Source organism: Argentina silus (assembly GCF_951799395.1).
Source record: "Argentina silus genome assembly, chromosome: 1".
NCBI classification, from domain to species: Eukaryota; Metazoa; Chordata; class Actinopteri; order Argentiniformes; family Argentinidae; genus Argentina; species Argentina silus.
The window spans coordinates 36,344,061-36,366,374 of NC_139655.1; the positions used below are offsets into that span (position 1 = coordinate 36,344,061).

The window sequence follows — 22,314 nt, forward strand, 5'->3', positions numbered from 1 at the left end:
GATGAAGTTGCCCTTGGACACTGATCTATCCATTTGAGGGGTTAATTTTAGAGTTTGTGGACGATAAACTGATCCTAGATCTATGCCCAAAGGGCAACTTGTACCATCTTATACCATCATTTTAAACCACTGCTGATGTTGTCACCCTTCTCTAATCGGGGTCCTATACAGACCTTGGACACCAGGTGAGAGTCCCAATCCATAGGTTTAACGTTGTGCTAGTTCGGGCAGGCTGGTTAAAAGTTTGTTAGGTGACATATTGATGGCTATGTGCTTGTCTGGGTACTGCTATCGACATTTGCTGCAGCCGATTTTAATCAATACACATCCTGTCGTTTAGACATTTCAATGAGCCAGTATATCGGACATGATTTAACACTAATTTGGCATTGATAGTAGAGTATGAAAATACATTTTAGAACTTTTATTGCAGTGTATTTGTGCATTGTGATTTGATGTGAGTAGACAGATCATTTGAATATATATTTAATGACATATTTGGTCTGCGTGTGTGATTACATTCTACTAATGGCAATTGCATGAAAATGAAAACATTTACATTTAAATTAAAATTATGTACAGTACGATAGTTCAGATATAGGCTAAGGCAAAGCAATAGTGGATAAATGCAAGAGGTTGCATATTATATTATTATATTTTAATTTCATTATATGCAGAGTGTCACAGAGGTTTATATAACAATAGTCGACTCATTAAGGTAGGACTACATTTTCTACATAACACTATCCACCTGGATTAATGTTCACAAAGCCTTTGACGCAACCAGAAGTGTGTTCACTATTCACAAGCATCATCACCGTAGGGGCGGGGATGGTGGACGAGGATGTTTGCCTTATTTACCGTTAGATGTGGAATTTGATTAAATTAAGCCATATTTAATGACAGTTAATTATGTGTTATTATTGTTGTGTGTGATAAAGACATTAGCTACATGTATGGTTATATCATGGTATATCAAACCATTTCGGTCAATATACAGTCGTACAGTAATGTTCCCGTTTGGTTTGGTTGAAGGTGAATTTAACACTGTGGCTTTAAGACCTTCTCCTCCCCCCCTGCCTCGTAGTCCATCATCGTTCTCTATCCAAGGTGCTGAAGCGACGTCGCTCATCCCGTTTCAGTACCAGCAGCCATGGCAGAGATTAAGACGGGAATTTTTGCGAAAAACGTCCAGAAACGGCTAAGTCGGGCGCAGGAAAAGGTAAGATGTTTCATATATTTGGATCCTACATCGTGTTGCAAGTGTCAATTGTTTTTTGCATCGTACCGAACCGTTCTTATGCCCCGAGGAGCTGTCCAGAGGATGCTTGCTATGGGGTAGCTGGGAGGTATAGCCTATGGATGTGTGTAAATTGTAGCCAAATGTGTGTTGTTTTCGCGCTTGGCTCAGTGAATAGCCTATGTCCTGAGTGGTTATTTTTGCCATGGTCAGTGGCCTCGCTGATGTACTTTCGACTGCATTAAGGCCTTCGTGGCGACATGTATGTTGTCGCAAATGCAATCTTATCCCCCACTGCCATTTCAAAGCGACACCGGAAAGGCTCCATGACAGAATTTCTACTAGGCGACACTTACATTGGGATAGTCTACGTACGGGAATCTTCAAATATGGTTAACACCAAACCCAACCGAATAAACGAAAAGCTCTTACTCTAAAGCACCGAGGAAATGCCTTTCTTTTCAGCATAGATCCCTAAGCACTAGCCTACGGACAGTTACGAAGCTTGTTTAATGGGCAATATGGCAATCTTTACATCTCATAACGTCGCATGTGAAACCGAATGTCACAGACACGTCAAATCCGCCAAAAAGGCCTCCTCCATTCTGTCACAATGCTTACGCGTCATTTCGCCCGATATCCATAAATTCAGGTTTTGCGTTCAACACGTTTTGCTCCTGCAAGGTCAGGGGAAGGGGAGATGGGGGATGCCCTCTTCTCTGCAGCATTGATGAAATAGCGGGGGTGTCCTTCCCTATAAACGAGCTCGATGCGTTTTTCAGGCTGGGTTTACCAGGAGGCTAGATACGTCAGTCAAGCCTTCCTATTTAAGACCAGGTATTTATAGGGCCTTGCTCGTATTTGTGGACTCCTCCCAGACAAATAATGGGATGTTAGGTAAAAGGGTGAAATAAACAGGGAAATATGTTTTTTGTCTGTGTGTATCTTCTATTGAATTGCACAGGCAGAGTGGAATTGGAAGACGGAACGTTGCACAAAACAGAAGCCATACTACAGGGATGTCATAAAATGTTCTCTACAACCGTGATAAAAGATAGCATCCCCCATCTCAATTCTGTCATTTATCCGGCTGTAATGGTTTAGGTCCAAATACTTGGTTGCAACAGACAATAAAAATCAACGACCTGTGAACGTGGTAAACAGAGCAGCAGAATATTCCACGGTCCTGGTTCCAGCGCCACACACACACACACATGCACGCATACACACACACACACACACACACACACACACACACACACACACACACACACACATACACACATACACTTTCTCTCTCGCTCTCTCTCTCTCTCTCTCTCTCTCTCTCTCTCTCTCTCTCTCTCTCTCACACACACACACACAAACACAAATACACACACACACACACACACACTCTATCTCTCTCTCTCACAAACATACACACACACACACTGCTAGCCGTAAGAGGATTGCATTCCTATTAATATCCCCTCGTGCCAAAACGATCTCCAGTAGGCTGTCTTGTCCTGTAGACTGGAGGTGATGAGTACTCTTCATTTGAGTGGCATTACAAAGCGGTAAAACAAGACATCCCCCAGGGCTCCGTCCTTGACCCACTGCTGTTCACCATCTACCTCCTCCCACTTGGCCTACCTTCACATCAAACCCTCTGCCGCCCTTCCTCCCCCCTCCCTCCGCCCTCACCTCCTGCCTCTGTGAAATCAAAGAATGGATGACCACCAATCTTCTCAAACTCAACAGCAATAAAACGGAACTCATGGTTGTGGCGCCCAAGACCCTCCTTCAAAAAACCAGCAACCTCGTCCTCACCATCGACGGCTGCTCCATTTGTCCCTCCTCGGAGGTAAGGAACCTAGGGGTCTTGCTGGACTCAACCTGAATCGGCAACAATATGTCCAAAACTCAGCTGCCAGGATCCTCACACGCACTGGCTCCTGCCTACCTAACTGACCTACTCCACCCCTACACCCCTGCACGTGGTCTCCGATCCTCCGACACTGACCACCTCGTCATAAACCGCACCACGCGACGTACACTTGGCGACCGAGCCTTTTCTGCTGCTGCACCCAGGCCGTGGAACCCTTTCAACAGCCATCCGATGCTCTGATGCTTTCAATACATTCAAGACCAGGCTGAAGACCCATCTGTTCAGACTCACCTTCCTACAGCACGGCATGGGTCCTGAGTAACACTATTCCCTGTAGCTGCCTGAGCTCTTCCACCATTTTTGTTTTTATTTCCTTCTATTTAAATTACTTATCTGATCTTGACATCGAATTTATCTTTTTGTATTTATTTATTTTTGTACAGTGTCCTTGAGTCTGAGAAAGGAGCTGAGAAAGGAGGAAATTGAATCTATTATTATTATTATTATTATTATTATTATTATTATTATTATTATTATTCACTCCGGATCATAAGATCATATCCCACAACAGTCAATTGCTTTTTACACTTTGGGAAGTTGCTCAGTACAAGTCCACATTGCCCACTGTGCACCCAAATGTTCATCGAAGGTGGAAACGTTCACTTTATCGGTCACACTCTCTCCTCAAGATAAATAGAGCAATAACAGACGCACATGGGCCTGAAAGTTATCATCACACACGGTCGATATAGGCTATATTGACGAACAATATGATCCCTGGAGCTTCATCCGTTATGAGGACGCTGAGTCAGCATGATACGACATGTCAACAAGTGTGGAACTGCGCAATCCGTGGTTTCTGAAATCACTATTCTTAACATCCGTATGTGTGTCTCATCCATTTGCTCCTATAGGAACTGCCGCTTTTCATTTGTTAACCACAATTCAAAAATTTATAACGAGGACAGTGAAGTTCAACCGCTGTTTTTATGTATGGTCGAGCTTAATACACGTGGTGCCCTTTTTGTCTGCTTTATCCTCCGCATTTTTTATTGACCTTTACACTACATTGTCACCACAGTACAAGATAAACCCTTATGTCTGAAGCTTTTTTGTACCTGGGCCAGGTTTGTAATGTTTCAGCAAGCTTTTACTGATTTGGTCCATTATTTTCACCAACGTTTGTCGTTAAATGTGACTTTTTATTCATTATTATCATTGTCATTGAAACCATAAGATAAATGCAATACGTCAGTGACAGTAGTCTGGTAAAGGGAGGGTGTTTGTGAGAGCACACGCCCACACACTCACACACACACACACACACACACACACACACACCACACACACACACACACACACACACTCACACACTCACACACTCTTGAACATCTGCTAAGGACAATACAGACACTGAATCAGCCCTTCAATTGATTCAATTTACTCAGAATGGGAACAATTACTGAGCTAATTTTAGTCCTCTTCGATTGGACTGTTTCCTGGTTTTGCCCTCACACTGACATATCCAAGACATCCTACACGTTTCCGATCCACTGAAATCCGAAGACAGATAGAGAACTCAAAGTTAGGAATCTCAGAAGGTAGAACAGAAATTATTTTGAAAAGGAGTCAGGAATGTTATCCGCGATGATCATGTAAAAAAACAAAAAAAAAACAGGATAAATTAATCCAGTACCAGAAACTGATTTCCATTGTGTTATCGTAGGCAACTACAGTAAGTTGTTACTTTTCAAAAATAAATACTACAGATTTCATCATTTGTCGCTCAACTAGCTTACATATCAGATGTTTAGTGTGGGGAGGGGCCCCAAGCTAAGATCTCGCCTAGGGCCCTCAATGCCTGGATACAATGGTATAACTGAATAGTCAATTTATCTGCTTTTCACACTGATTCAAGATTCAAGATTCAAAGTGTTTATTATCATATGCACAGTAGAAAACATGTTTCACTGTACAACGAAATTCTTGCTTTGCTGTCCGCAGAATGCCAACCAATGTAAAATATACAATACTAAAGAATATACAATATATACTAAACAAATGTACAAGACAGCAAAATTTAAGGCATAAAATAAAATAGCAGCAATAATAATAATAATAAAACAGTGCAAATGTAGCAGTGCAATTATGCAAACTGGAAAGTTCAGTTATTGCGGTAGTAAGGTTATATTAATCTCCTATGGGTTGTTTAGGAGTCTGATGGCAGTGGGAAAGAAGGAGTTCTTCAGTCGGGTGGTCCTGCATTTAACACACTGGCACATGGGGCTCAATATTCTCAATCCTTCTGGATAAAAATGTCCATGTCACAGTGAAGTATTCAGCACTTTCATTGTAGTCAGATGTTGTCTATCTTGGACATGGTATTCAAAGTCTTAGCTTAATATTGAAGGTAAATTGAACTCATGTCGTTAGCCTGATTGACTGGTTTGCAGGTCATGACCTTGAATGGGTTAATCTTCTCTGATTACTATGTGCCACTACTACCTCACACACACACACACACACACACACACACACACACACACACACACACACACACACACACACACACACACACACACACACACACACCCTCCCCTCCATCCACTTCAAAAATGATTTGATATGAAAGAGACGGAGAAACATGTTGGCAGTGATCTTCTAAGATGAAGCTGATAAGATGTAGCCTGTTAGCTGCAGTGAGCAGTGTTGACATTCTGCACTGTGCACAGAGCCCCATGCATAATTAACTATTAGCTAAGGGACAGGCTGAGGTAAGGTATCTTATAATGTCAAATGATAAGCCTACATTCTGTCGTCATCACTAGTTAGCATGACGGTTAGCGCATGGTTAACCAGTGGACAACTGCATTTAGAGCATTTAGCTAGCATTGCTGCAATTAGCATTTCTTCAGCGTGTGGCATCTGGGTTCCTGTGACGGCACTTTGTGTCTCCTGGCTTAGTCTCATGATTAATATTTCATAGGATAGCTGTCTCTGTTGGATTGCATTTCACTGGTCCTCTCAGGGTTTTGTGCCCAGGGTGAAAAGAGAGCTTTCAGGACTAATACAGAGACACCGCACAATAATAGGGCTTGTGTGCAGCTGACACCTTAGCTGGATCAGATGGCCTAGATGCCCAAATAGTCAGCTGTGGCTATTCGGCAATTGCAAGTATGTTTTTGTATGTATTGCCGTAAATCACGTGATGCAATGCTACCATCCAAACATTTAGTAGCAGATTCAAGAATCAAGAAGATTTCAGGGAGAACAAGTTGCAATGATGATTTCAGTTTCAATTGCCTCCTCATCTTGTTTGCAACTTCAAGTCTTTGGATTGTCACTCCCACTCCCAATATGCTAAGCAACATAATCTTTTCATCTTTTTCTTTTTTTTCTATCTTTACTGAATGCACAGCTTTTTTTTTTATACAGACATTGGACAAGTTGTCAGGGGGCATGCTGAATAGATTAGTGTGGACCTTTGAGCAGTTACTGTAGGCATCTAAACTTGTGAAAGGCAAAGATTGTTGGCTTGAAATTATATAATATCTCTGGTTATAGCCTGGTTCATAAAGTCAATTCTCCAATGAGGTTGTAACTGTTGCTACAGTATAAATTGTGTTATCCTAACATAGGGAGCTCAGTTCTTGGGAGTGTTTTGTCATATATGCCTAGTAATAATAATAGCCTTAATTAAATAATTAATAATACTCTTCTCATACAGTAAAGTATCGAACCAGAGGGCAGTGTAAAACAGATTCTGAAGAAGCCTTGTTCGATGTTTTATACCTCAGAGAGTCAGCCAGATCTGTATAACCTATTTCTTACCTTGCCTGGTTTTCTGTCATAAGACCAGTTCATTATTCTGTACAGAGGAAGGTGTGAAATAGAAATGTCAGAGCCCTGAACAGTGCTATATATTCACACACACCTAACAAGTGTAAAATGGATATTGAAAAAACCCGGGGAGTCGTAGAATACCCTGGAGAGTAGAGGTCTGTGGAGGTCTGGGTGACCTGTTTCCTGTTAGCTCAGTCTGGTGTGTGTGTGTGTGTGTGTGTGTGTGTGTGTGTGTGTGTGTGTGTGTGTGTGTGTGTGTGTGTGTGTGTGTGTGTGTGTGCGCCATGGTAGTAGTTGGTGTGTTGGCATAGTGAAGATGAGAGAGAGGAGTGTGACACATACATACCATGTCTGACACAAAAAAGTGTCCTTTATTAGATTTAGATTAGATTAGATTCAACTTTATTGTCATTGTGCAGAGTACAAGTACAGAGACAACGAAATGCAGTTAGCGTCTAACCAGAAGTGCAAAATAGCAGAAAGTGCAATGAACAGTATTTACAGGTAGTGCAATATATGATCAGTAGTAGTGCAGTATAATATAGTATAGTATAAGCAGTATATATAGCAGTGCAGTATAGCAGTATGTGAGTAGCAGTAGCATTATAGCAGAATAAATAGTTACAGTATGAGCAGTGTAGCAGCATATGAGCTGTATAGGTAATGCAGTCTAGCAGTATATATGTATTAACAGTAACATGAGGTAGATGCAGAATAAATATAAATATGGAATGCCGTATAAACAGTATAAACAAGTATGTACAGTATGTGCAGTAGTATTAAAGAAAATATAGGATATGTGCATTATGAACAGTATGAACAGTATGGACAGGTATGTACAGAAGAGCAGTGGTATTGAGTAAGAGTAAGAGCAGGGGAGGGGAGTAATAGTGCAATAGTGCAATTGTCCGGGTGGGAGGGGGGGGGGGGGGTTGCGGGGGTAGTAGGGGGTAGTTTATTAACAATGGCAGTTACAACGGTTACACACACACACACACACACACACACACACACACACACACACACACACAGACAGACAGACAGACAGACAGACAGAGACACACACACACACACAGACAGACCGGCAGGTGCGCGCGTACGCACATGCACACACACACACACACACACACACACACACACACACACACACACACTGTTCACACTTGGTCAGATAACCCCCCTGAGTGGCAGATGATGACCACCAGATTGCAGAGATTATGTAACAGGTCAGCTGGTTGTCTGTTTGCATTTTCACATCCTTGTACTCTCTGATGTTGCACACATACACACACACACTCACACACGCACGCACGCACACACACACACACACACACACACACACACACACACACACACACACACACACACACACGCACACACACACACATACACACACACACACACACACACACAGGCTATTTCATTAGTTCTCTGAGTCATCTCAGAGAATGGATGAATAAAGAGCGGGGAGGAGAGCATGGGAGATGGAGAGGGTGTGTGTGTGTGTGGGGGGGGGGCAGATCCCTACTGTTTGTGTTTCCCGTACATCCCCTGTCGTGGCCTCTGTGTGTGTGGTTTAGTCCACAGTGCAGGTGCCCTCTCATCTCTGTCAGGCTTAGTGTCAGGCTTAGTATCCCAGTGCTTCTAACAAATGCAAAATGACGTGAATCATATTTTAAGCAAAAGACATCTTATGAAGGCTTAAAGCAATGCTCCACTATATTCACGTGTTACATTGTCTAGCACTAGTATTCAAAGTTCGTTTTTTGGGTTAAAAGGTGAAATATTTTATATTAAAATAGAAAATGCTCTGTTTTTTATTTTAAACATACTAAATGCACTGGTCATTTCTGACAAATGTGCAAGTACTGTAGCTGCCTCTTGCTGTCGACAGTGCAGCAGTTGAGATTGACGCGAGGCGGGTCTATCAGAGGTTCCTTCCCATTGGATAAGCAGTCAGGGTTCTGTGGTGAAAACAAGTGGAGCATGCACATAGAGACAAGGAATCTAAACAGAAAAACAAGATATTATAAATAACTTATTATCACTTCTTTCAATAAAATAATGTTAAAAAGTGGGTTGGTAGATTGCCTATCGAAAAAGTAATACAGACAAATTATTCGGTAGCAACATTGTCGTAATATATATCCTTGGTTTGAGTACTTCAGAAGGAGTCTGTAGGAGTCTTGGAGTCTGTTTTAGAAATTGTTACAGAATGAATTACTTCAATGAGCAAAACGAACTGATTAAAAGCTGCAAAGAGCTTCAACCCCACAGCCGTAAGCACTTAGAACAGAAAGATGTGAAAGAAGAATTTCCTTCACAGACGCCAATAACCTATTCTATTCTAATAGGCATGCAGGTGTTCAACCTCGACAGATCTACAATGCAAATTTGACAGAGACACAATGCATGCCAGCTCTGTTCATTATCTACCACCAGGGAACGGAAGCCACACAGATACCCTCTGAAGGCTAAACAAGTAATGTGATCAACAGTTGTTGACATCTCTGTCACATGATCCTCTCCCTATTACTCCCACTCTAATCTAGAAAGTCTGCTCGTCTGTCTGCTATCAAAGATTGTGAGCCTTTGAGCCGGGAGTCATTCAGTGGTTGACTTAGCTTTGGGCTTTGAACATGCCAGGGATCTAAAAAAAAACAAAAAAAACGGTTCCCCCACTGTCATCATTCATTTAGATTTGTACATGTAACGTTGGTAGAACTAGACCTTGACAGTAGATAATGTAGGTAATAATAGTCCACCAAACGTTGTCATATATTGTCATAGCTAACGTAGACCACCATTGAAGAAAACTGTATGTTAACCCGGCCTGGGGAAATGAGGTACTGCCTCCACTGTAGGCCCCATGGCTAGCCAGCCACAGGGGTTTTGTCTGACTGGCTGCGTTGTCTCCCCTGCTGCACAGTCACATACAAGGACTGCGGTGATGATGGTCAAAGGGGTTGCCGCTTACTGCTCTCCAACAAGCACTTCAGGCTCTGGGGGACACAAGGCCGGACTCAGTAATATATTCAAACATTCAATTATCTCATAACAGTATTACATCCATCCATATGTAACCGTATAGCCTAGTAAGTACAGTAGCTGGTACAGTAAGTACAGTAGCTGGTACAGTAAGTACAGTCGCTGGTACAGGAAACACAGTCGCTTTTACAGTAAGTACAGTAGCTGGTACAGGAAACACAGTCGCTGGTACAGTAAGTACAGTGAGATGCTAGCTCTACGAAGCTATCGAGCTAGCAACTTCACCTCGACCCTCATCATAGTGTGCGATGAATATAAACATTAGAAACAAACTAGAATACATAGACATAAACACTCGAAATACACGGTGAGTGGAAAATGAAGGGGCAGTGTCATACACTGGTTGGTGTACCCCCTGTATCTTTTATCTGGTATCTCTTTTAATTGAACGAACCCATGAGGACTGTTTGTTTTAAGAACCGCCTCATCCTAACCCTAACCCTAACCCTAACCCTCTCCAACAAAAGGAGCAAGGTACAAGATGCCTCGCCCCGAATGCAAATACAAAGTACCAATCAATGTCGCTCGCTCAGAAGCTGTCTAGAATATGGATCACTTCACATGGGAGTGAGGAAAGTAGGGTTTCTAGACCAAAGTGACTGCAGTGCTCACTGTGTACCACGTCGGTTTAGCTTCCGCTAGGCTACTCGTATGGGCTATACTAGAGCATTCTCTACACTGTTCAGTACTAAGAGGATTGCATTGGCCTTCCCCTCATGCCAGATGGCTTCTCTGTTTGAGATCAGTCCACTTACTTTCTCTCCCCGTCAACTGTTTCACCAGTGGCTGCGGATGAGCTTGTGAGGTCACAGAAGATCTCGTGTATTCGTCAGAGGTTCCCAAAATGTGGTCTGTGGACAATGATTGTCTGCAAGTTGTTGAAGAAAGTTGATCATTTTCCTTTCTTCTAATCAATCCATTCTACATGTGCATGGTGCATTGAATGACAGGCGTGTTACTAAACCCTAATATTGTGTGGTATCTACAGTGAAACTTAAAGGGACACGTCACCCATTTTGAACATTATATCCAGCACTATACCAGTGTGTGAAATGTGAAAACTGATTTTCTACGTTCTGTGTTCAACGAGATATGAGAAAAGATCGTAAGCAAATGATCCCCTATGATGTCATTTGGGGGGTAAACAAATTATAATTTTCAGAAACTACAATGGGTTTCCAGCCAGTTGGAGTGTGTTTGTAGTTGTAGTTTTGAAAATCAATTAATTCAAAAAAATATTTTACCCTCAATGACATCATAATATATATAATAATATAATAATAATAATAATATATCATCATCATCATCATAGGAGCTAATTTCCTTTGGACCTTTTGACCTATCTGTTTGACGACAGAACGTAGAAAACTGCCATTTTCACATATGTATGAAGACACTGGTACTGTATGGTGCTGGAGATAATGAATGTGATGTTAACAACTACTTTAAGTAGCTACTTGACCCTAATGTCACAGTCCACTGGTTTATTACAGTAGCTCCATGATCCTTGGGATTTTTCTTATGTTTTAGGGGGGAAATGAACCACTGCTCCATCATTTGTTTTCTAAAGCGTCTTTTGGGCTTCTTGTGTTCTATGGCAAATGGCCGCTCTATGGGCCTTCATCGCAAAGACTCAGAAACCGTCGGAAGCCGACCTGAGAATGTTGTATTGTGTGAACTATTCTGATGCAGTACAACCGGGGGGTAAACAGTGTAGCTTATCAAGAGAATAAAAAACGGTGTGCAAATGTGGAGCAGAGTTTGAACATTCATTTCTATCTCTACACAGCATTTCTGACCACGTTGTGTGATTTTTCATTCCAGGTGCTGCAGAAATTGGGCAAGGCAGATGAGACGAAGGACGAGCAGTTTGAACAATGTGTCCAGAACTTCAAGAGACAGGAGGTAAGGGTTAGGGTTAGGGTTAGGTTATGATTGTGATACCATATGACATACATGACATGAGTGTAAATGTGATAGTGATGTTATGACATTTGGTTTCCGATGGCTTAGTTGGTTCGGAATACTGGCTGTATCGGAGTTGTGGGTTTGAATCCTGCATGGACCACATTAAATGACCCTATCATGATACAGTATATTATGATATCATAACACAGTACTTGTCTGTGTAGCGTGATTTATATGAAATATGGTGCTGGTGAGCAAAGGCACATAGCATACTAACACACCTGCAAAACACTTCTAGACGACAGGAACCTCTTACACACACACCCCATATCCCCTTACACACATGGAGCTACAGTACAGGTATATGACAATTTATTTGATTTTATTCATGCATATGGGTTAGAGTTAGATGATGACACAAGCTAAGGCCATACAAACCTGATTCATTAAAAGATGCCCCGCTTCACTTTAAAAAAAAAAAAAAAAACATTTAAAAAAAGGATGAGAAATTATTATTAATATGGTTAATGCATCGTTTCGTGATTGGGCCGCCGCAAAGCATGGGTGAAGTAGGCGATCGCATATGGCCCCAAATCATTTTTTTAACATTTTATTTTCTAGTTATTCTTCCAGGTATGAGCCACAAATCCCGGGCGTTTATTGCTTCTAGCAGCACAGCAGATTAAACGTGAAAGCTGACAGCGGAGAATGGAGAGAATTCAAAGTTAGAAATCAAAAAGAGTTAGTTTCGATTTGCATATAAGGCAAGACCTGATTAACAAAAGTAAAGACTGCACATTTCATATTTTGTAGCTCAACTAACAGCTTATTTAGTGTTGTTCAAGGCAAGGCAGAAACACTGGCTTACTGAGGTCTGGCTGAGGTCTTAAAGGGGCAGTGTTGTATATTAGGAAAGACAAGTTACTTCATCATTAAGCTACAATTGAATATGCTTTATAGGTTTCAGGTCAAACATGTTGGATGATATATAAATAGTAGCATTTTTATTAAAGCCACAGTCTGTCATTTTCCCAATCATTTCAAATATTGTATACTGTATAGGCCTACCCCTTGATTTTGATAAATATGACTTATAAATAACATAATGAGGTAATTACAACTGTCTGACCATTACATAACCAAAACACCAATGACTTAAGCAAAGATCTCGCCAAGGGTCCCCACATTCATTAATATTAATGCATTTAATAACTAAACTAACATAGCATAATATTTCTGTACAGTATATATATTATCTAAGATGGATATTCATACACTCGATACACTTTGATACTGTTTTTTGATTTTGATTTTTTTGGAGAAATCCGTGAAACAATGAATCAAATTTGCATCTCTCTTTCCCTTCTTGATGCTCTCTCTCTCTCTCTCTCTCTCTCTCTCTCTCTCTCTCTCTCTTTCTCTGTCCTGTCTTGATGACAGTGTCCCTTTGAGATAAGGCTTATTCCCACATGCACTAAACACACACACAGACAGAAAGACAAACATAGAGACAGACAGACAGACAGACAGACAGACAGACAGACAGACAGACAGACAGACAGACAGACAGGCAGGCAGGCAGGCAGGCAGGCAGACACACATAGAGACAGACAGACACACAGACAGACACACAGACAGACAGACAGACAGACAGACACACTGTGTGACAGAGAGGTGCTTCTAGACGTGACAGGGCATGCATTTAAAGGTGGAGAGGCTACAGTCTAATCCCCAGCTTTCTCTCTCCCTCTAACCCTCCCTCACTCCTTCTCTCCTCTCTCCACCTGTCCTCACTGATCCTGATTAGAGTGTTTTATGCACCACGGTGGCTTCTTTCCTTAACTGCCCTTTGCCTTCTTTACCTTCTCTCTTTACCTATTCTCTTATTTCTTCAACACCCTCCTCTCCCTCTCCTTTCCTCTTCTCTCACCCATGTTCCTCCTCTTTTCTTTCCCATTCCCTCCTCTCCTCTGTTTCTATGTTCATGTACAGTGAAGGTTTGAGAAGGTTCTCCCATGTTAGAATTGCAGTCAAGTAACGTACAGTGAGTCTTCTGTGTCAGTATTCATATACAGGTCTAGTTCTGTTAGGCAAACAGCCACCGGTGAAGTGCTAAGATATGTGTAAATTAAGATATGTACTGTAAATGAAGTGTCAGAAGCCTGGGGGGGGGGGGGGGGGGGGGGCGCCTAGCTCCCCTACAGTAGGTCAGATGTATGAGCCTGGGGGGGGGGGGGCGCCTAGCTCCCCTACAGTAGGTCAGATGTATGAGCCTGGGGGGGGGGGGGGGCGCCTAGCTCCCCTACAGTAGGTCAGATGTATGAGCCTGGGGGGGGGGGGGGGGCGCCTAGCTCCCCTACAGTAGGTCAGATGTATGAGCCTGGGGGGGGGGGGGGGGGGGCGCCTAGCTCCCCTACAGTAGGTCAGATGTATGAGCCTGGGGGGGGGGGGGGGGGCGCCTAGCTCCCCTACAGTAGGTCAGATGTATGAGCCTGGGGGGGGGGGGGCGCCTAGCTCCCCTACAGTAGGTCAGATGTATGAGCCTGGGGGGGGGGGCGCCTAGCTCCCCTACAGTAGGTCAGATGTATGAGCCTGGGGGGGGGGGGAGGGCGCCTAGCTCCCCTACAGTAGGTCAGACGTATGAGCCTGGGGGGGGGGGGGGCGCCTAGCTCCCCTACAGTAGGTCAGACGTATGAGCCTGGGGGGGGGGGCGCCTAGCTCCCCTACAGTAGGTCAGATGTATGAGCCTGGGGGGGGGGGGCGCCTAGCTCCCCTACAGTAGGTCAGACGTATGAGCCTGGGGGGGGGGGGGGGCGCCTAGCTCCCCTACAGTAGGTCAGATGTATGAGCCTGGGGGGGGGGGGCGCCTAGCTCCCCTACAGTAGGTCAGATGTATGAGCCTGGGGGGGGGGGCGCCTAGCTCCCCTACAGTAGGTCAGACGTATGAGCCTGGGGGGGGGGGCGCCTAGCTCCCCTACAGTAGGTCAGATGTATGAGCCTGGGGGGGGGGGGCGCCTAGCTCCCCTACAGTAGGTCAGACGTATGAGCCTGGGGGGGGGGGGGGGCGCCTAGCTCCCCTACAGTAGGTCAGATGTATGAGCCTGGGGGGGGGGGGGGGGGGCGCCTAGCTCCCCTACAGTAGGTCAGATGTATGAGCCTGGGGGGGGGGGGGGGCGCCTAGCTCCCCTACAGTAGGTCAGATGTATGAGCCTGGGGGGGGGGGCGCCTAGCTCCCCTACAGTAGGTCAGACGTATGAGCCTGGGGGGGGGGGGCGCCTAGCTCCCCTACAGTAGGTCAGACGTATGAGCCTGGGGGGGGGGGCGCCTAGCTCCCCTACAGTAGGTCAGATGTATGAGCCTGGGGGGGGGGGGCGCCTAGCTCCCCTACAGTAGGTCAGACGTATGAGCCTGGGGGGGGGGGGGGGCGCCTAGCTCCCCTACAGTAGGTCAGATGTATGAGCCTGGGGGGGGGGGGGGGCGCCTAGCTCCCCTACAGTAGGTCAGATGTATGAGCCTGGGGGGGGGGGGGGGGGCGCCTAGCTCCCCTACAGTAGGTCAGATGTATGAGCCTGGGGGGGGGGGGGGGCGCCTAGCTCCCCTACAGTAGGTCAGATGTATGAGCCTGGGGGGGGGGGCGCCTAGCTCCCCTACAGTAGGTCAGATGTATGAGCCTGGGGGGGGGGGCGCCTAGCTCCCCTACAGTAGGTCAGATGTATGAGCCTGGGGGGGGGGGCGCCTAGCTCCCCTACAGTAGGTCAGACGTATGAGCCTGGGGGGGGGGGCGCCTAGCTCCCCTACAGTAGGTCAGATGTATGAGCCTGGGGGGGGGGGCGCCTAGCTCCCCTACAGTAGGTCAGATGTATGAGCCTGGGGGGGGGGGCGCCTAGCTCCCCTACAGTAGGTCAGATGTATGAGCCTGGGGGGGGGGGGCTCCTAGCTTCCCTACAGTAGGTCAGATGTATGAGCCTGGGGGGGGGGGCTCCTAGCTCCCCTACAGTAGGTCAGACGTATGAGCCTGGGGGGGGGGGCGCCTAGCTTCCCTACAGTAGGTCAGATGTATGAGCCTGGGGGGGGGGGCGCCTAGCTCCCCTACAGTAGGTCAGATGTATGAGCCTGGGGGGGGGGCGCCTAGCTCCCCTACAGTAGGTCAGATGTATGAGCCCTGCTCCACTGTGCAAACACATAGTAAACCTCTGGGAGACAGACTGTGCTGAGTCATAGGCTGGCAGGAGCTATAGTGGGTGACTGCTATGTACGCTGTCGCTAACGCTGTCCAATTCAAATCCCAGCCAAACTAATTATACGGTAAATACCATGCAAATCTGACTTGAATGCAAAATGTGTCATGCTGTAAATATCAAGCACAGCAGCAATTAGTGAAGCTAGAATCCAAGCCTAAATGTTTTATATGAGCAACCAAAAATGTGTCATGCAGTGATATGTAAAACAGGAAATGTGTCATACTGTAGGTTGAATCAAGTTCAAAGCTAGTGGTGGTAGTAGCCAATCATGAAAATGGCACATGCAGCTATGAAAAGATGAATTCAAGACCAAAAGGATACACTGAATACCAAACAAAGCTACAGCTTAGAAGGCTGGAATCCAAACATATAAATGTGTCATATATTGAATACAGTGTACAGCCGGGAGAGCCTGAATGAACACAATGTGTGTCATATATTGAATACAGTGTACAGCCGGGAGAGCCTGAATGAACACAATGTGTGTCATATAGTCAATACTATCCAAAACAAGAAAGGTCTTTATCCAAACATTAAACGTGAAAATATCTTATTCAGGGAATACCATATTAGGTCAAGAAAATCTGAACTCAACCTGCATGACAAAATGTGGCATGCAGGTTGAATTCAATTAACACATACAGTAGCAAGACTAATAGTCAAACCTAAAAAATGGTGATACAGTGAACACTATACAAATTCAAGCCTCTAAACATTTCTTGCTGTACCATGGTAAGACCTAGAAGGGTCAGTGTATAAATATCCACAGGGGATGCACACGCAGGATAGGAGTTTCTGAATATAAACTACAAACATAAATAGTGTGTTTATTTAAATATTTAAAAGTGTGAGGGTGTGGGCGTGGGCGTGGGCGTGGGCGTGGAACTGGAACTGGAACTGGAACTGGAACTGGAAGTGGAAGTGGAAGTGGGTGTGATGTCTCCCGGCGATTCAGGCCCTGTACAGGACCCCAGACCAACCCTCTATTCAACAGGTATGGACCCCAGCCTGCAGGGTCTTACCCTATAAGCTGCCAAAAGGTCCTGTGTAGGTTGGTGTCGATTAGATTTACTCCGCTGTTAACAGTCTAAAAATCCCATAGTTCCTCCATTGACTTCCTTCACCCACTTCAGTTGCACTGAAAACTCACCCCTAAAACCGTACACAGAAGTGGGCAATCTCTATGGTTAACGACTGCTCTAATCTTACGTGAGTGCAAGTTGGTGTGGTTGCGGATAAAATATTTATCGGTAAGTACAATTTACCCAAAGGAGGTAATAATGGGCTAGATATAACCATTCAGATCCTATGATAACATATGCACAGTAATCTATAACATTTTATATTACCAGGAGGAGGTAAAAGACTTATAACGGATGGTATAATAAAAATAAAATAATAAAACATTACATTTCAGAAATCTGTTGCTTTAAATGCAGGATATGCATCTTTAATAATGGTTCAAAGCATTGCAGCATAGCTAAGATATCATAAAAGTATTTCAAAATGTTAATATGATATAATATAAAACGTAGTAAAATCATAAAAAATAATAAAAACCATACCTCTGACCCTACTCTGCCTGTTCTACTACTTATCAGTGAAATTTAGAGAGGTCCCAGTTCTGTTCCGTCGAGCGGAGCCGGTTCCTCTTTCCGCCGCAGCTGTGGTAGAGAGCTAGAGTTTCCCCTACCCAGCCAAGGGACTCTGATTCCCCGCAGAGGGTCTCAGCTTTGCCCCTGACCTGTAGAACCTGTAAAATCTACTAAAATGTCTTCTTTGATGAAACCTGTGAAAACCTGTGAAATCAACAAAGATGTCTTCTTTGATGGAAACTGTGAAAACCTGTGAAATCATGTAAAATTAGATCCCAGTCTTACTCACAACCACAGCCTCGAACAACTAAGGACGATGCCTAGTGCTGAGAGAGGAACAGTGGAGTTTTCAGAGTGTAGTCTAGTAACTTGTGAAATCCAACAGAAATATGTCCAAGTGTAGTCAAGAAACTTGTCCTCAACAGCTGTTCAGCGGCTGCAATCCGTAAGTCAGGATTTGATCAGAGTATGAGCTCCGGACACGGTATCCAACACACTCCCTCCTGCTCCGATGCTTCAGGTTTTAACGCTCCTCAGCGGGGAATGACCAGCGAATTGCTCCGGGGAGCTCGTTTTATACCCTTGCGAAAAGTGCCTCTCTACCTTGTGTGTGTCTATGTTTAACAGAGATCCGAAAAGTACTTCTCTACCTTGTGTGCATCTATGTTTAACTGCAAAGTGTTTTGCAGAGAGTGAGAAAAAGAGAGAGAGGAAAATTGGTAACACAAAAAAATAGGGAAGTGCCTTCAGGGAAGTTTCTCTGTCCCTCAACAAGTATGGCTACCAGGCCTTATCACATTAATACATTTCAAACCGTATAACAATATAGTAATCAAGCATTTTAAAAATATGTTTTGAGGGCATTTCTGCTTTATTGGGATAGAGACAGTAGAGATTGACAGGAAGGATGATATGCAAGATAGGTCGAGGGTCGGAATCGAACCAGGAACCTTGCGATTACATGGTAAGCGCATTAGTGTGCTACGCCACGAAGCACCCCGTAATAAAGCATTTTAAAGGATCCAAAACCAGTAAATCACTCTATTCTTCACACCGTTAGTCTTAAACATTCTTAGCATGTTCATACTTGATTATGGACACTTTTCTGTTGGGGATTTCCACCACCTGACCTGCCTCACCTGGCAGGCCTTACACAATATCCCCTTTCTTGCAATAATTAAACTTTGTACCTTCACCAACAACTTCAGTAATATAGTATCTTACTTCAGTGATCATCCCTGAGTAAGATTACACAATCAAACATGGGTATTCTCATATTCTTAGTACTTTCTTTGATAGCGGGCCGTCGTCACAATGAGGCCTAAGCAGATATGTTGACCCGGGGTCATACACTCACCTTCTAGTTACTCTTATGCAGTTAGGCAGTTACACATATTTGAATCAACTTATCATCTATAAGCAGTTATGCAGTTACATATATTTGAATCAACTTATCGTTTATAAGCAGTTATGCAGTTACACATATTTGAATCAACTTATCGTTTATAAGCAGTTAAGCAGTTACACATATTTGAATCAACTTATCGTTTATAAGCAGTTATGCAGTTACACATATTTGAATCAACTTATCGTTTACAGATCCTGGAGTGTGGAGCTGACGAACGGCTCCGTCCCCTCTTCCTCCACCAGGGTTGGCATCTCCAGCTGTGGCAGGAACAACTCGTAGAGTAGATCAGTGAAGTCGATCTCGTAGGACATCTCTGGTGGAGACCTCGGCTGTAAGGTCTCCGTCTCTAGAGTGGGAGTTGGCAGTTGGTCGTCCTCTGGTAGTATAATAACTAATTCGGGAACATCCTCAGTCGTGGCGTCCCACATCTGGTTGAGCAGGATCGGATCGGCCACCGGCTCCTGAACGACGTCTGTTGTTGTGAGAGGCGAATATGGGGAGATAGGCGCGTAGAGAGGGGCGGGTTCCTCGTCCAATATCACCTAGCCAGGAGGCAGCTGTATGTCTTGTCTATCAGTTGGCTCGTCCTCTTCCTGCTGGGGTATGGAGTTGTTGGTTAAAACCTCCTCTGATAGCTCCGAGGAGGAGATATCCTCCAGTTCCAACAGGACCTGTGATGTTGGCGGGGGCGGGGGCGGGGGCGGCGGTGTAACCACCTTCTTCTCATGTGCCCCCTGGCCTCTTGTGGGTCTCTTTGGAGTATTGCACTTCGCCTTGTTCTCTCTGCGTCTTTTAGGGAGTGGTGATTCCGCAGGGGTGCCCTCTCCAGCAATGGAGTCCCCTGTAGTCTCAACTCCCTGCTTCTCCCCCGTATCGGGACCCCACCTAGCCTTTGGGCCCAACCTGTTGTAACCTGGGTAACTCTGGGAGTGGTGCTCAGGCCGGGGAAAGGCCATACTAGACTCGCCCTCGGCGACAGTGGGTGTGAATTGGGCATGAGTAGCTGCTACTAGAACTGGCTAACTTATCTTAATTGATGATGTAACTGCTGACGGTAAGCAGAATGTATTCTGAAGAGTACAAAAACATTTAGTCTGCTCGAGCACAAGCAAATCCCTCCAAATTCATTGGATGGCACTTCATCATAAAGTAAGACAATGACCCAAAACATACTGCATAGCAACTATGGAGTTTTTCAAGGCTAAAAAGTGGAAAGTTCTTGACTGGCCAAATCAATCTTCAGATTTAAATCTAATTGAACGTGCATTTCATTTCTTGATGATTAGATTTGAAGTAAAAAGACCTCATAACAAACAATAACTGAAGATGGCTGCAGTACAGGCCTGGCAGAGCAACGCCAGAGAATATACCCAGCGTCTGGTGGGGTGAATGGGTCGCAGACTTCAGGCAGTTATTGCATGAAAAGGATTGTAGACCAAATACTAAACATGCTTAATTTGGACATCACATGAATCTCTCCCATTACTTTTGGTGCCCTGAAATAGGGGGACTATGTATAAAAAGTATTGTAATTTCTGAATGGTGAAACCAACATGTACAAGAATACCCTTAAATCAAATCTGACAATCTATTCTTTAACCTCATAGTAATTGTTTGATTTCAAATCCAAACTTTTGGAGTACAGAACCAAAAGAAGAAAAAATGCTTCACTGTCCCATTACTTATGAAGGGCACTGTATATGTTGCGCTCACTGACGTGTTTCCTGTTGTTATCTCCACAGACAGAGGGCTCCCGGCTGCAGAGGGAGATGAAGGCATACCTGACGGCTGTGAAAGGTGAGTCCCACCAGAGGGAATACTTAAGCTTAACACACACATGCATGTGCACACACACACACACACACACGCACACACGCACATACACAATCTGGCGGCTAATTGAATCTTTTTACTGTTGTCCAATAGCAATGCAACAAGCCTCCATCAACTTGACAGAGTCCCTACATGAAGTCTATGAGCCTGACTGGCATGGGAAGGATGATGTCATGACCATCGGGAAGGTGAGTGCCGCTTGCCTCAGTCTTCTTGTCTTCTTGTCTCGTTCAGCCCTTCATCTCTCTATACAGTCAGACTTTCATTTCATCAGTTATGGTCGATTTTCAAAGCATCTGAAAGACGGGATCTTGGGAAAGGCCAAGTTTTATGCGTTGGTCCACCAGACTTTCCAAGCATTTGGGCAAAAGGGGCTGGGAACAAATTAGAAGTAGCCTAACTGTCAGTTAGCCTTGCAAACTCGGGCCTGATGTAGCTGTCCCTCAGTCAAGCAAATCTGAATTGCTAACTTATGGTATGTTTTTTATTAGTATTTCAAACAGGCTTACGTAGCCTTGGGATCTCTGTTGACATTCTTGCTAATGTATTTAAATGTATGTTGCTGCTTAACTAAAATGCTCTATTGTGTGATGCACACCCTCTGCTATCCAGAAATGTTCTTTGTTTGCATCTTGTTAATTTAAATATTGTTCCTTGTTAACTAATATAGTAAGCCTTAACTTCTCTCACAAGGACATGTTCTTGTCCTGTTTGGCATCTTGTCACCAAAAATGGTGGTTTGTGCTTCCTGTAGAGCTGTGATGCCTTGTGGGAGGACTTCCATCAGAAGCTAGTGGACTCCTCACTTCTAACGCTGGACACATACCTCACACAGTTTCCTGACATCAAGGTACTGCATGTACTTAGCCTAGATGCTCTCTCATCACAGACAGACCCGAATAACAAACCCTATGTGTTAAAACTCAACTTCTTAATCTACGTATGAGGGACAAGGTTTATTTGATATTGTGAAGCTTCTCTTGTCAAATTATCAAATGTTATTTTATTTATTTATGTATTTAACCTTTATTTAACCAGGAAAAGCCCATTGATCTTTTGTAAGGGAGACCTGGCCAAGAAAGCAGCAGCAGTCAATACAACATTACACAATTTAAAACATACAATACAATCAGCAACATTATCGGGGCACTAGTACATCTAGATGAAGCATACCTTGCAGACTATTCCATGCCTCAATATGAAAAGGCAGTCTTGCCTAACTCAGTAACAGCCCTGGGGAATTTAAGTAGCCACCATCTCGTAGACCGTGTCTGGTGACTGCCTGTGGTGAAGGAGAGCAGGCTACAGAAGTATAGGAGGAGTTTACC

The 22,314-nt window shown here is 44.2% G+C and overlaps 1 protein-coding gene across 1 annotated transcript in view; it reads left to right on the forward strand.

Annotated features, from left to right (window-relative positions):
- Positions 1-1,153: 1,153 nt before the first annotated feature.
- The window catches only part of amph (amphiphysin), a gene marked incomplete at its 5' end in the record, with an annotated part of 49,997 nt that continues 28,836 nt past the window's right edge, over positions 1,154-22,314 (forward strand). Inside the window, 5 exons of the mRNA XM_083690377.1 lie at positions 1,154-1,222; positions 11,826-11,906; positions 20,896-20,950; positions 21,080-21,174; positions 21,741-21,836. Coding sequence (XP_083546503.1) covers positions 1,154-1,222; positions 11,826-11,906; positions 20,896-20,950; positions 21,080-21,174; positions 21,741-21,836 — 396 coding nt within the window. The remainder of the gene's footprint in view (positions 1,223-11,825; positions 11,907-20,895; positions 20,951-21,079; positions 21,175-21,740; positions 21,837-22,314) is intronic.